We start from the raw sequence: 15254 nt of genomic DNA, 5'->3' as shown, positions 1-15254 counted from the left end.
TTTAACGAGGCAATAGGCCTACTTACTTTTACAGTGCAACTTTTTAATATATAAGAGTAATAATTAATAGCAATAAATAATAGGCCTAGGCTAGCCTATATGCTACAAGTAGCCAAGTGATTGCAAAGCAAACAGAATTTATTTAAAATGTTGGTCGCCCATTTTTAGACAATTTATGTGCCCTGTTGCCTTTTAGTTGATGTTTATAGCATTTTATGGCTAAATCTGATTCATTCCATAACTCTTGTAATATTGTCACATTTTTACAGTAGCCTACAGGTTTGTTTTCTACCTTAATTTTTTTTTTTACCTTTTTTTTTTTTAAGACTAATTTCAGTTTGGGATTTTGTTCTCTTTTCTACAAAAATACCAAGCAATAAAAATCGGTTTACCACAAAAAGTCACACTGTGAGCATTTGTATCGTATAAATCGACTAAAGTACACATGATGTGTCCCATGAGATGTTTTCAACCATCTACAAGCCACGAGTCTCACTCAGGCAACCATCTGCTGCTTTACCTAAATCCGGAGATTTGGACAAGCCTCACAAATATCTGTCATTCTCTCAGAGTGCCCTCACGAGTGTTATCCTTCATCAGCTCGGCTGAATAGACCAGTAAACACCGATCTGCTCTCTAAACCGCTGGGGTTTGGATGTTCACTCGTAGGAAACGGGCAGGTGGGAGTTGGAAGTTAGAGGAGCGAGTGCAGAGGAGCGTCAGTACGGAGAACAGACAACCTAAATTAAGGTTACAATTATCCTACTAGACCCCGGAGGGATGTGTCGTAGACAGGAGGAATTAATGAAGAAACAAAGCGATTAAAAACATTCGGGTCTTGTCTCAAGACAGTCTCGTCGTCTTTCTGAGCACGATGGTAGAGGACATTGTGCAGAAGTGAGGAACTGCGAACCGAGATGGACAAAGACTTGGGGAGCTATGAAATCGCTGCCATGCAGATAATGTGAGGGAAGAGGGTGAGTTCCGCTTTGTGTTTTGTTCTGATAGTTTACTTAGGTTATGTTCAAAGCTATGTTTGTTTGGTGTTCTTCAAGGTTATGACTAATTTTGAAGTTACTCATTTCGTCACATCCAGACTTACTCATGGACGTCAAAACATAGCCCATTGTCGATTACATTACTTTAAGCGGAACAACAGACATTAAAGTTAAACGACTCTTGTTGTAGACTCTTGTTGTAATCACAATATGTGAGGAATTTAATTCTAACACTATGGTTTCCAAGGTAAATATTATATTGTAGATGTATACATGGTCAATTTGATATTCTTACATAGGCTGTTTACATTTCTTTAAAAAACTAAATAGGATTCAAAATAAGTTTCTTAAAATAGCAGGTAGCCTAGTGTGTAAAGCTGGAATAGTAAATTGAGTACTGGTAGATGGATTGATGAATTAGACTCAATGACTCTAGATAGATAGATATACAATGACAAGAAATAGATAGATAGATAGATGATAGATAGATAGATAGATAGATAGATAGATAGATGATAGATAGATAGATAGATAGATAGATAGATAGATAGATAGATTGATTGATTGATTGATCGATTAGATTCAATGACTCTAGATAGTTAGATAGATAGATAGATTGATTGATTGATTGATTGATTGATTGATTGATTGATTGTTTGATTGATTGATTGACCAATTAGACTCAATGACATAGATAGATAGATAGATAGATAGATAGATAGACCAATCAGAATTAATGACAGATAGATAGATAGATAGATTGATTGATTAGATTCAATGACTCTAGATAGATTGATTGATTGATTGATTGATTGATTGATTGATTGATTGATTGATTGATTGACCAATTGACCATTAGACTCAATGACATAGATAGATAGATAGATAGATAGATAGATAGATAGATAGATAGATAGATTGATTGACCAATTAGACTCAATGACACAGATAGATAGATAGATAGATAGATAGATAGATAGATAGATAGATAGATTGGTAGATAGATTGGTAGATTGATTGATTTGTTTCTTAGTTTGTTTAAGCCCAATTGATGGGGCCAGATCATAGTCTTTTGTTTTAGGAGGCAAACAACTAAAAATAGCAGTCAGGGACACCAGTGGTCAGCTGGCATTGTGCAGAGCATTCGCATTCTCGGCCCGCACGGTCACTGAGGTTGCGGAGGCCCCTGGCAGTCATGGCTGTCTTAATTAGAACTAATCAATCTGAGCAAGTTCTGTCTAATGAGATTTCAAACAGCATCCCGCATGATGTGTAGCACTGCAAATTCCTGTCGCGCACTCGTGAGCCATTGCTAAAGGAGCGCAAGCTTTGGGGACGGTCCAGACGAGCACTTTAATCAGAAGAGTTGTAATGCACAGCAGGGCCTGATTTATCACCAGTTGATGGGGCGGAGCGGTAAAAGCACTTACTTGATCACTGCTTTGTTTTGCATGGTCACTCGACATTCTCATCATGCCCTCATATGTATCGGCATGTGATTTATTAGGTCTGCCGCTATGAAGTCATTTTGGAGCGGGGTTTAATATCACTGTGCAGATGCCCTGGTTTGACCAGTATTGTCTTTTTAATAATGCACAGCAGTTACCTTTGAACTAAATTTGAGATTTGTGGCCCTGATAAGTCCGCCTCACATGAGCATCATCCTGGTTCTTTGTGTAATCCTGCTGCCCTAAAACGGACCTATTTAGGACCGCTTAGACAGTGAACTATCCAGGCCACCATATGACCCTGCTAATGGGTGTCCTGAATTACAGAGCCAGATGAAGAGATCTCACTGGTGAAATTTCCCTACAGACCAGACCCATCTTGTAACTAAGCAATAGCCGTGCTGTTTAGTTTTTTGTTTTTTTGTAAAGAATGTTTCATTTAAGAGCGGGATCTGAGATCCTGGATGGTAGGCAATCTGTCAGATCAAAATCTATGGACATCTAATACATACATGGGCGAAGCAGATTCTGTGCTTTTCACAGATGACATATGACCTTAAACCACGTCCATATGTGTGAACTCTCCAGAATCACAGAAAAAAATCAATGGACTCAGACTTGATTTATACTCTCTGCTGCAAGACACGTTGCATCAATGGAATGAAATCTGAATCCGGGCCTTCACAAACAAATGCTCTCCATCCCACCAGCATGTCTGTCTACTGAATTTCAGATGCTTTTGGCACTGCATGTTTTACAGGTTTATAACTATAAAATATAAATGCATATGTTTGTAATCTAGTGTCTATTAAAAACTTGCTTAAAATTAACAATCAACTTGTGCAATGCACATATGCAGTGACCTAGTTACATTGATGTATTCAGTTTAGCCTGAGGTGACCTCGTTTGTGTGTCCTTGAAAAGTTACTGTTAAAGTCATTTTAAAACACTCATGCACATATAGTATGTGTGTTGCCTTCTGGCAGGCAGTAACATGCGAGATGATGATCTCATGTTCATTTTCCCATAGATACATTTCTTTTGCATCACATTTGATTGTCTTTGTACACAATGTACACGCACACTGACTGAAGTGACCAGCACAAAGCTGAATTATCATAATCTGTCCTTCAGACTGTTGTGATCCCAGCGTGACCTCTCTCAGCCGCTCCACATAATCATGAAAAACAGTGAAAGCATGAACATTCATATTTGTTTGACCAAGTAAAATATACACAACATATTAGATATTGTTTTCTGTGTTAAGTACCTATAGCAATTATTTGTCTTTAATTGAGTGATTTTTAAAATAGTTTTATTTCTGATTTCTGGCGCTAAACTAAATAGTGATTATATTACAATAACAAGACATATGCATAATAATACACAATAACAATACAAATGATTAAATTCAAAAAGAATAATTTCAAGGGATGCACTGAGATAATAATTTTCATGTTATTGCTGATAAAAGAGAAACGTTACAATATCAAAACACAATTTGATATTTAATACTTTTTTGTCTAAATAAATAAACCTAAAAACTAAACCTAAACATTTCAAATGCTACAAGTGAATTTAGGCATCACAGAATGATAATGTACAGTTTATGAAAATCTGATATGTGCGTTTCACTTTTCACTTTTTAATTTTAAACAGTGTTATTAAATGTATTAAACAGTGTTATTAAATGTTTTTAAAGTTTAACTTTAAGTGACCTTTAGATGATGGCAAAATGTAAAAATAGGGGAAATGAGCATGCACATTATCTATAAAAAAATCGAAGTCGTTAACCATAATTCAATCAATAGTTTAATAATTAAATTAGTAGTGTGCATGGTGGTTTGCTGTTCCCAGGGAAACTATAATCTGATAAGGTGTTAATGCCGTTGTACACAAAAACAAGACATTGGCAAACAACCACCACTAAAGCAGCTAAATCAGTCACACTTCAACAGAGGCTGAGACTATAAATGCTTGTTTTATATGCTACACATCCAAACACACAACGGATATGTTTTTTAAACTCTGTCCTTATGGCTTTCAGCGAAGGTGGATTACAGAAGGATGAGCAGAAGCGTCTTGTAAATTCACTGTGGGCTTGAAATGCAAACACTTTGAGGAAGCATCTGTGGTTTGTGCATCCAAGTGTGAACCTCACCTTCTCTGTAATATTTATTTTTCCATTCCCCGGGCAAGCTCGAAAGGGAACAAATCCATGTCCTGAAGATCTGTCATCATGTCCCATAGCTAAACAACACCTGTTTCTGAAAGCTTTGAATACTTGCGTTCATTCCCATGGCTTTATTCTGTGGCGGGGGTGGAAGGCCAGGGGCCATAAACAGCCTCTTTCTCACTTTGTTGCAGTGAAGAATTGATGTGAGGAATTCTAATTGGAGATTGGAAAGTGGCTCTGGGTAGTTTCCCCCCGGCTGGGACGAGAATAGCACAGGCTCCGAGAAACAGGTGAACCCTGGCTGCACTCAGAGGTTAGAGGTCATGCTAAACATGCAGGTTGGAGACCTCTGATATTGTCACTGAAGAGGTCCTGAAATTTTAGTCACTGTTGTAAGGCAAAATAAAAGGTCAAAAAAATAAATAAATCTTGGCTGACATTTTGTGAATATCCTGTAATGTTGAAAGCTAATTTTCATTTCAAAATGCATGGATTCCCTCATCCTTTTGCTCTGCGCATCCCTTGCTTGACCTTTGACAGTAAAATACACAGTTAAAGCTCAATAATACTTCTTTTCTTACTGTTATAACCCCTTCTGCATGCCTAGAGCCAGTGAAGTGCAAATTGGAGTCCGTCTGCAGAGGCTTTAAGTGTTGTGTTTACTAATGGAGTCAGGGGAACAGCTACAGCAGCAGTGGAAAGCTTTTGCTCACCTTTTATAGTATCTGGCTGACGTCCATGTCAGTTATTGTAACCTAATGAAGCCTGTCTGACCCTGATGAGTTTTGATTGTGGATGTGAAAGTATGAAAGTCAGGCCTGAAATGAGAAAAACAACACATTATTTGGGTGCGTTTAGCTTAGTGAGGGCTGGCTAACTGTGATGACATTGCATCAGATCGACAAGGGCACACTCAATGTTTGGCAGAGTGTTGATTGTTAGATAAGAGCATTGCCAAAGCTAGAATATAGACTGTCCTGTATGTGATTGTGCAAAAGTTGTATTACTATGAGGCATCTTATTGGGTTTGGGCAACAAATTTGGCAGTTTTAATTTTAACAATGTTAATGAAAAAAATATAAACATATTTTCTGTGCATGGTTTAAAATAAAAAAAGAACACAAAATATGTATATGTTATATAAATGTATATGAATGTATTTTATATTTTAATATACAGTAAGAATAAAGCAAAATATAAACACAATATATATATATATAGTACACACACACACATATGGATATTTTAAATATATATATATATAATATATATATATAATTGTATAGATAATTATTATATATAATAGTATAGAGATTTTGTACAGAACAAGACTTTTTTTTTTAATTGAAGGCAATCTCAAAGCCAGCTGTCAAGATGTTTCAGCATTAAAATCATGAGATCAAAATCACTTATGCTAAGTGTTCTTGCTCTTACTAATCGCAATCAAGATGAGCTTAGTTGTCAGACAGTGTGAAAATGCCATATAGGCAAGCAGCAAGACACAGAGCAAGAGTTTTGTCACCTCCATGTTCAGATCTCGCACACCTGCTGCAGTGTGTCTTTCACAAGACGACAGAGAGGGATTCACACCCTTAATTTGTGTAAGCCAGGCTCTCTGCTGTGGAAAACCAATATGGTATCAAAACAGCCAAGCCAATAGTGATTCTCTCTCCCTCCTTTGGCTAGATACGGCATTATGAGTCAGCTTAGTTGGCCAGTATAAGGCCTTTGTGTGGAGACTGGGGACGACACTGAACTGGAGTACTCAGGGAAACAAGTCAACCTCATTTTAAGTGTTTTTTAGCAGGAACAGGAACAAAATAGAAGCTTTGTGTGTAAACAGGAGAACAAGAGAATCCCAGACCCATGTGAATAGGCTATATTAAGCAAGCAAGCAGTGGGAGAGGTGTAATGCAAGGCTGGTAGGACTTTGTCACGACAAGGTAGGAGTTTGTACCCATTTCATTCAGTTCATTCGTATGCAAAGTACTACTGTACAAGACATTTGTACAAATACTGTGTAGAACTATGATATATTAAGCATTTTAATTCCAATTTAGTTTATTTTTATATACTTCTTATGCATTTAAAAACAGGTCTGCTAATGTGATATTTTAGAGATGCATTGTCTGATAAAAAAAAATATATATATATATATATATATATTTTCACATCTCATACAGGGAGATATCAGGCATCGAGGCACTATGAAATTAAATAATATTCCCCTAAATGCTTTTCCAATTTGTAGGACAAACATTTTCATCTAAAACCGATTTATTAAGAGTTTGCTATTTCCCAGCATGCTCTGCAGCATTATACAACTTTATTATTTTAAGGTTTTTTATTTAATGCTGCTGTTGTTTGTACTTTATTAACGGGATAGATCATAATTTATTCACCTTCAAGTAATTCTAAACCTATAAGAGGTTCTGTCGTCTGTTAAACACAAAAGAAGATATTTTGAAGAACCAAGCAGTTTCTGGTCCCCATTGACTTCCAGTATGAAAAAAATATATATACTATGGAAGTCAATGGGGGCCAGAAGCTGTTTACCCACATTCTTATTTTGTGTTCAACAGAAGAAAGAAACTCATACAGGTTTAGAACAACTTGAGGGAGAGTAAATTATGAAAACATTTTCATTTTTGGGTGAACTATCCCTTTAAGTTGTTTGTTAATTGTCACCTTTACTGAGGTTTATGTGAAGTATTGAGGTTGTATAGAATAAATTGAAGCATCTTTATGATGCAAAATGTTTTCTGAGGCAAAGACTCGCAAGCTATCTTTCCCTTTAGAGGTGATTCATAAATAAAAACTGTGCACGATAAAGATAAATAAAAAATTAGTGTGCTGCTTATTGACATTTGACAGAAGACATTTAACGTTCAGTGAACAAACAAATCCAAATAGGCTAAATTACTGAGGATAATTACACTTATTGAAAGAATAAATCTTATTCTCAGACATCTCAATCCATCAGGTTGCCTTGCTAAACGTGTATGGTTCTCTCAAAAACCACATTGCTATAATATTTTGCATTCATATACTATTGTGCAGTCCAGTGTTTTTCTCTTGGCTATGATATCGTCTGGCTCAGCTCAGTCCATTAAACTGAAGCAGAGTCAACGTCTGTCCATGCTGAGTGGGTAATTCCTAATTTGTGTCTAGGTCTCTGCACCTGCACCCTGTGACATGAGGTTAAGCTGGACTATAGTGAAAGTGCCCTGCACACACCTGTCCTCTCACATCAGACCCTCTAGAGATGTAAAATGCAGAGGGCTGGAGCGAATTAAGCATGTTACCGTGCAGCTGTCACTTGTCTCATCATTTTTAGTTTCTGTCAGGGTTATGTTTAGTAGTTTTGTTTTCAGTCAGTTCTTTGTCCCCGCTTTGCCAGTGTTCTGTGTTCCCTATTTAGTTTCCTTATTAGTTTCTACGCACAGTTCTTTCTGTTCAGTGTTCAGACTCGTTTACGTTTATGTTTAAGTGTGGTAAGACTTGTTATATCTCCTGTGGTTTTCCTGAAGTGATTGTTGAGTTTATTAAATACAATTTCTTTGAATCTCATTGTGCCGTGAGTGTTAAACCACACTGAATCGTTACATTTATCTAATGAGTGTGCATTTGAATTACACACATACATTTTGCTGTCTCGTACCCAAACATGTCTATAATGTTCCACTGTTGTCCTTCATCAGAAATGGATGGAAAGCTGTTCTACAACTTCAGATGTGTCTGGATCAGTCGGTCTGTCTAAAAGCAGAGGATTAAAGAGATTGTTAGCACAAATCATCATAAATCATAAATTTTTGCTGTTTTTTCCTCTTCTCTCTGCTTTAGGCTATTGGAAGTTTTGACGTAACGTCTAAATGTGACTAAATGCATCTCCAACGAACACTGGGCCCGACATAGATACCATCCTGAAAATATCTGGTTATGAGAACTGGCACTACAAAAGTCCCTTGGTAAGTAACTAGACAAATAAAAATTATGATTTATGGGTAAAGCAGCAACATTTGTATCCTAATTCAATACATTTACATCTATAGCTCTTGAAAATGCTTATTTTAGATGCAGAATAATACTTAGTAGTACTTACAATAATACTGTTCCATTGTGATTGATCAAAACACTTATTTTCATTTTTCATTTTTTTGTTGTTGATTATGTTAATTTATTCAAAAAACATTATTAAAAATGTCAAAAATAAACATATTATTTCTCTTCTGTGATGTCAGATATGTCAGGGTAATAAAACTTGAAGAAAATAATGTCATAATGAAAAAAAGCCTAATTAAAAGAATTAAATTCTTGAAAAGAAAACCTTGCGTTTAGTTTGTAATAATTTATTGCTATTCATTCTTAGAAAAAATATTTTAACAAAACTGATTCAATGCTTATTAACAGTTAAGAAGATAGTTTCTAACTTTAATTAATATATTTAAAAACATTTTTGAAAATAGCAAATGAATTAATTGACTGACTTGTGTGACCATCAAGTATTCCTTTCCTAAACTTCTTCAAAGTGATTCAAACGGTTTTTCAAAACCCCATGAAACCAACAAGAATACACAGATTACATTTCTAAGAACTTGACATTATGATTAAAAAAAAAAAAATTTGGACACACTTACATGCAATTTTCTTTTTTGCAGGAAGGAGGTAAGATGTTCATGGATCTGTGTGGCCAGCGGGGCGCATGGACAATCCTGCTGTTGTGGTGCCTAAGCCTATCAGCTGCTGACCTCCCCTGCCCGCAGAAATGCACTTGTTACCGTGACACATTGGAGGTCAACTGCTCCTCAAGACACCTGACGGGTGTGCCTGAGGGGTTACCCAGCAATGGCAAACGCTTAGACCTTTCAAGAAACCAACTGAAAACGCTGGCTAGGCGTCAGTTCTCCGGCCTGTCAAAGCTTGAGGACCTGGACCTGAGTGAGAACATCATCTCCATGATTGAGGTGGAAACATTTCAGGGGCTGAAGAACCTGCGATACTTGAGGATAAAGAACAACCGCCTGAAGATCCTCCCGGTCGGGGTTTTCTCCGGCCTCTCCAACCTTCAACGTCTGGACATCAGTGAGAATGAGATCCTGGTTTTCCTGGATTACACATTCCGGGACATGACTAACTTACAGCAGCTCGATGCAGGAGAAAACGACCTGGTGTTTATCTCGCAACGGGCTTTTGTTGGGCTGCAGGCGCTGAAGGAGCTGAACGTGGACCGCAGCAATCTGACATCCATCCCCACTGAGGCTCTGTCGCAACTTCAGAGCTTGACCAAGCTGCGCCTGCACAAGCTGACCATAAGCGTGTTGCCCAACAATGCCTTTCGCCGACTGCACCAGCTGCGCACATTGCAGATCCTCCACTGGCCTTCTCTCGAGGCGCTAAATAGCAACAGCCTGGTTGGTCTCAACCTTACCACTTTAGTTTTAAGCAACTGTAACCTTAGCTCCGTACCTTACGCTCCACTGCGCCACCTCGCTTACCTGCGGTACCTCGACCTGTCCTACAACCCCATCACCTCCATACAAGGCAACTTGCTGGGGGAGCTTCTGCGGCTGCAAGAGTTGCACCTGGTAGGTGGGAGCCTGTTACGTATTGAGCCAGCTGCCTTCAGGGGTCTGGTCCACTTTCGTCTGCTCAATGTGTCCTCGAATCGTCTGACGACATTGGAAGAAAGTGTCTTCCACTCGGTAGGGAACTTGCAGATACTGCGGCTAGACAGAAACCCGTTGGCTTGTGACTGCAGGCTACTCTGGGTTGTGCGACGACGTCGGAGACTGGATTTCGATGGCCGCCAACCCACCTGTTCGGCTCAGAATCAGCACAAGAAGGCATTTCGTGACTTTTCGGAGGCTGATCTTCCGGTTATATTCACGTGCAGACGAGCGCAGATTGTGAACCGCGAGCTGCAGGATGTGAGTGTGGTGGAAGGCATGAGCATACGGTTTGACTGCAGAGCCGAGGGCTATCCGTCGCCTTCTATTACCTGGCTGTCAGCCCAGCAGACTGCACTTAGTTCTGTCGGGAGAGTACGAGTGCTTGCTAATGGGAGTTTAGAAGTGCGTTATGCCCAAGTACAAGACAGTGGAACGTATCTGTGCACTGCAGCTAATGCAGCGGGGAACGACAGCATCTCCGTGAGTCTGCAAGTGGAGGGGCTCCCACAAAACCGCACGGCATCGTATTTCTCAGACGAGGGATGGATGGAAACATCATTGCCTCCTTCTACCAACTCCTCCACACGGGTGTCAAGTCCTTACCCGTTTGATGCTAAAACCCTCATCATTGCTACCACCATGGGATTTCTCTCTTTCCTCAGCTCTGTGGCGATCTGTTTCGTGTTTATGTTCTTCTGGAGTCAGAGCAAAGGACAGATAAAACACACTGCCACTATAGACTTCGTGCCACGATCATCCATGAGTGGAGGTGGAGATGGTGGGGACACTGGGAGATTCACAATGAAGCTTATTTGAGCTGGAATAGAGAATAATTGGTCATGGTAACAATTAGTTGAGCCTTTAAAACTAGTAACTCTTAAAGTTGCAGCTTGCCACCACAGCAAGGTACAAAGCCTTATGATAACATATTTTGCGAGCCGGATTGACTTTCGTGTAAATAGGTACAGCATAGTAACTTATCTTTATATGAATAATCTCATTCATATTTTGTCTGATTGACATTAATGTAAGTAGGTTTAACTTCTCTTTATAATAATATTTTAGCTGAGAAGTTAGATGATATCAAATTTAAGATAAGTAAGGTAGTATTGTGGCTTGACCAATTCCAAAGTCTGAAGATAAACAACAAACAAAATTTCTTACTCTCAGTAATGATTCATTTTTATAAAATATTAATAATAATAATTAATTAAATGCTTAATCAATACAAATTATATATAACTTTTATTTACTATTAAATGGTTAGTTAAAATTTAATTTAAATTATGTCAGTAATTACTCACCCTCATGTTGTTTCAACCCCGTAAGACTTTCGTTTATCTTCGGAACACAAATTAAGATATTTATGATGAAATCTGAGAGCTGGCTCACTCCTCCATAGGTTGTAATTGAAACTTACAAATGTGACTACTGTGTCTCAACCATATACTGTCTATGGTCTCAACCATAAGTTTATCTAGCGACGAGAATACTTTTTGTGTGCAAAAAAAATAGTGCAGCGCTTCGTCAGAACCGGTCAGAACGTAGGCTCACATGATCATCACACACATGACCAGCGTCGGCCAATAATGAGCCTACGTTCTGACGAAGCATTACGTGAACTCACTCAGAGGCCCACAGAAGAAAATTAATAGTTGAATAATTTTTGTTTGTTTGTTTTTTTCGCTCAAAAAGTATTCTCGTCGCTTAATAAACTTATGATTGAGCCACTGTAGTCACTTGGACTATTTTAAACACTGTCTTTACTGCGGGCAAGTTTAAATTACAATAGAAGCCTTTAGGAGTGAGCCAGCTCTCAGATTTCATAAAACATATCTTAATTTGTGTTCCGAAGATGAACTAAAGTCTTTCGGGGTTGGAACAACATGAGGTTGAGTAATTACTGACAGAATTTTCATTTTTGGGTGAACTAACACTTTAGCTATATTAATATAGTATAAACATACATACATCCACACATATAGTGACTAATAAATAATTAAGCAACTGTTGGATATTATTGTTGTGGTGTCCCCTCCAGTTGGTTTGTCTTTTTTTTTAGGCTCACAGCTCTTAGTATAATGAATAAAATCTCTTCATTTGTAAGGGCTCAGGCACAGTTAGCCTTTAGAGATATTCATTTCACTGCCAAATTAAACCAGAACGCGCCATGCGATGATGCATTTGACAACAGTTACAATGCATTTTTAGATATTGTAATATTGTTGCACAAATGTATATGCTAAAGACTGAAAAAACCCATAGATCTTCTATATATGTCTTAACAGCCTATTCACATCTATTGTAGCTTGTAGAAATTAAAACATTGCAACAGGAAATAAATGAATTTAACTAATAATAATTTTGAAAAAGTTAAGGATTTTAAATGGACGATAAGTTATTGAAATGGATTGCTGTATTATATATTGTGTGTGATATTGTACATTACAGATGTTATATTTATCGTTTGCAGTAAGATTACAAAAATTTTGCAAGGTCATTCAGAAATGTATTTTATGCTTCTTCTTTTTTTTCACTTTTTTTTTCAATAAACATCATCAAGTGATGTTATGCCATGCCAGTGACTCTTATGGCTATGCACAAATGGCTGTCATGATTGCACACACACACATGGTTATTTACCTAAGATGCTTAGCAATTTATGTAATGTATATAAGTTATATTTCCACATTTTGATGTTTTTGCTAATGCATTTGTAAGTTTTAATATTTTGCATTGGATCATTAAAGACTATGCAAGTCTGCCTGTTCAGAAAACCATCTTGTCTCACTATTTTTACTCCACGGGGTTCCATTTTAAACCTCCTCATTAAAAATGCAAGTACATTTCTAGGTAAAAATTAATTTCGGAGTCCTGAAAGTCTGAACAATTTAGATACTGTGATCATATCCCTTTGTTACTCTGGTGCATGCAGGATCAAATTGTCCAGATGTAAGCTCCATCTGTTTCATCAAGGCAGCACCTATAACCTTGAGTGGCTGCAGTTTTTCTTTAGCTCATCTGATTGTGGAGGATAAATGACATGAGATGTAAGAGAGAATAATCTGCATAATTATCTGCATCAGTCACTGTCTTGTTTGTTAAACGGAGAAATAATTGTCTCCTGCTGCCTCTCATCTGATTACCTACGATTAATGTTTAATTTTACAGAATTTATGCCATTCATTCAGTCTAATAACAAAGTCAAATTGATACGTGATAGGTATGTTTTATTACACCGATGACGGATTATTGTCTGAGAGTACAGGAAGAGATGGGGGAACTCGCAGTGGTGTTTTAGTCAGGCTGTCGTTTTGTTGGACAGACAGTTCTCAAGCTTTAACTGGATTCTGCTGAGAGAGAGAGAAAGAGAGCGAGAGAGTGAGAGTAAATCATTTCTGCTGTTGCCCAGAATAACCCAGAAAAAAAAGATGATAATCACGTGTATGACCAGTGGTTTAAACCCTTTAGGATTACCTCTAGATGTCTCAATCTGTTATATAGGTCTGTCTGGCTACATGCGTACTATGATCAAATAAAAATGCGTTTTATTCTCTAAAAACGTGTTGCAATTAAACTACATCTAAACTAACTGTTTATTAAGATGAGAATATTGTCACATTTTTGTAATACACAATAAAAAAGAATAAACATACTGCACAGATATAGAAGTGTGTGTGTGTGTGTGTGTGTGTGTGTGTGTGTGTGTGTGTGTGTGTGTGTGTGTGTGTGTGTGTGTGTGTGTGTGTGTGTGTGTGTGTGTGTGTGTGTGTGTGTGTGTGTGTGTGTGTGTGTGTGTGTGTGTAGTCATACATTTACAGCTATTACAGTATGTTCAGATCTTCCTGTTCTGTACTCACAGATGTGAGGACTTATTTGTGCCTCCACTTTGACCAAAATATGTCGCTTGTGCCTTTTGGCCACTAGCTGGAGCCAAAGAAAAACATATAAAAGAGACAATAGCCTGTACTATACAAAATTGATGTCAGCTTACACAGACATAATTTGATTTTGTGATAAATGTAGGGGATTTCATGGTACCAAATAATCTACAATGAATGGAAGAATGGTCAAATGTTTCCTGGCCCACTCTGCCACTGATGCGGTGAGCAATGGCTTATCTGAGCTCCAAGAGTATTGATGAACCTGATGAATAGGACAATAACATGGGCAAGATGCAGAGTGAGCAGATTCTTATCGCTGATTCGGTCAAGAACTGACAACGCAAATTTAACAGTTCACTGAAAAAAAAACAGATAATAGATTACTCGGACAGTTTATCACATATGTATCTTAAAAGCATCTGTAACAACAGTTTCCACAGTCAGGAATATGGAAGAGCTATATATTGTGAAAGGAGGCCGACATGAGGATGGCACTTCCTTCGCTTTTTCAGTTCCCTCATTTCGATGCCAACGCAGGAAATGTCACACACTGTAAAAAAATATTTTCATGATTTGTTATCACAACTTTTTATCTTTTGTCAAATCAACTTCGATAACTAATTTGTGAAGATAACATACTGTTTTGAGTTTCTGTTTATTAAACCATTCTTCATTGTATTAACTCAAAGTTTTAATTACAACAAACTCAAAATTTGAAGGCAACAAGGTAGCTTGCTTTTTTTAAGTTAAACTAAAAACATTTTTTTTACAGTGCACAGCTCAGGATATTACAGCCACTGTCATGGGACTGTCTTGGCTGTCTGCATATGTACTTATGCAAAATGCCAAGGCAGGACCTAAATTCAGCAGAATTCAAGAATATAAGGAAGACTCATTGCTCTTCCTTGCAACCAACAGTCTGATACACCAGCAGTCATCAGATGCAAGAAGCTTTAAGCCTAGCTATTATCTATCTGTTAGTTAGTACTCATTTATAATCTGTAACAAGTATTCCTTTTCATTTGATTCTTTTAATACATTTTGTTAAAACATTTATTATAATCATCTGACTGGACCTT

The 15254-nt window shown here is 37.5% G+C and overlaps 1 protein-coding gene across 4 annotated transcripts; it reads left to right on the top strand.

Annotated features, from left to right (window-relative positions):
- Positions 1 to 563: 563 nt before the first annotated feature.
- Positions 564 to 12844, top strand: lingo4b (leucine rich repeat and Ig domain containing 4b). 4 transcript variants are annotated; one of them, XR_013799423.1, is made up of 4 exons: positions 564 to 977; positions 8466 to 8590; positions 9281 to 11460; positions 12112 to 12844. XR_013799423.1 is itself a non-coding variant. In XM_079627040.1 (3 exons), the coding sequence occupies exon 3, from the start codon at positions 9293 to 9295 to the stop codon at positions 11105 to 11107; it is 1815 nt and encodes a 604-aa protein (XP_079483166.1). In that variant the 5' UTR covers positions 564 to 977; positions 8466 to 8590; positions 9281 to 9292; the 3' UTR covers positions 11108 to 12844. The 4 variants fall into 4 exon arrangements, 2 of the variants coding, with proteins under 2 accessions (XP_079483166.1, XP_079483165.1); XR_013799424.1 differs by lacking the exon at positions 564 to 977 and adding an exon at positions 6341 to 6565; XM_079627040.1 differs by having other exon boundaries at positions 9281 to 12844.
- The last annotated feature ends 2410 nt before the right edge of the window (positions 12845 to 15254 follow it).

Source organism: Phoxinus phoxinus (genome assembly GCF_949152265.1).
Source record: "Phoxinus phoxinus genome assembly, chromosome: 10".
In the NCBI taxonomy this organism is placed as follows: domain Eukaryota; kingdom Metazoa; phylum Chordata; class Actinopteri; order Cypriniformes; family Leuciscidae; genus Phoxinus; species Phoxinus phoxinus.
Note: the sequence above shows the minus strand (reverse complement) of the source record. Positions and strands in the feature narration are given on the sequence as shown.

Bases quoted from the DNA above. Each gene is read 5' to 3' on its own strand.
- lingo4b (XM_079627040.1), top strand. From the start codon at position 9,293: ATGTTCATGGATCTGTGTGGCCAGCGGGGCGCATGGACAATCCTGCTG.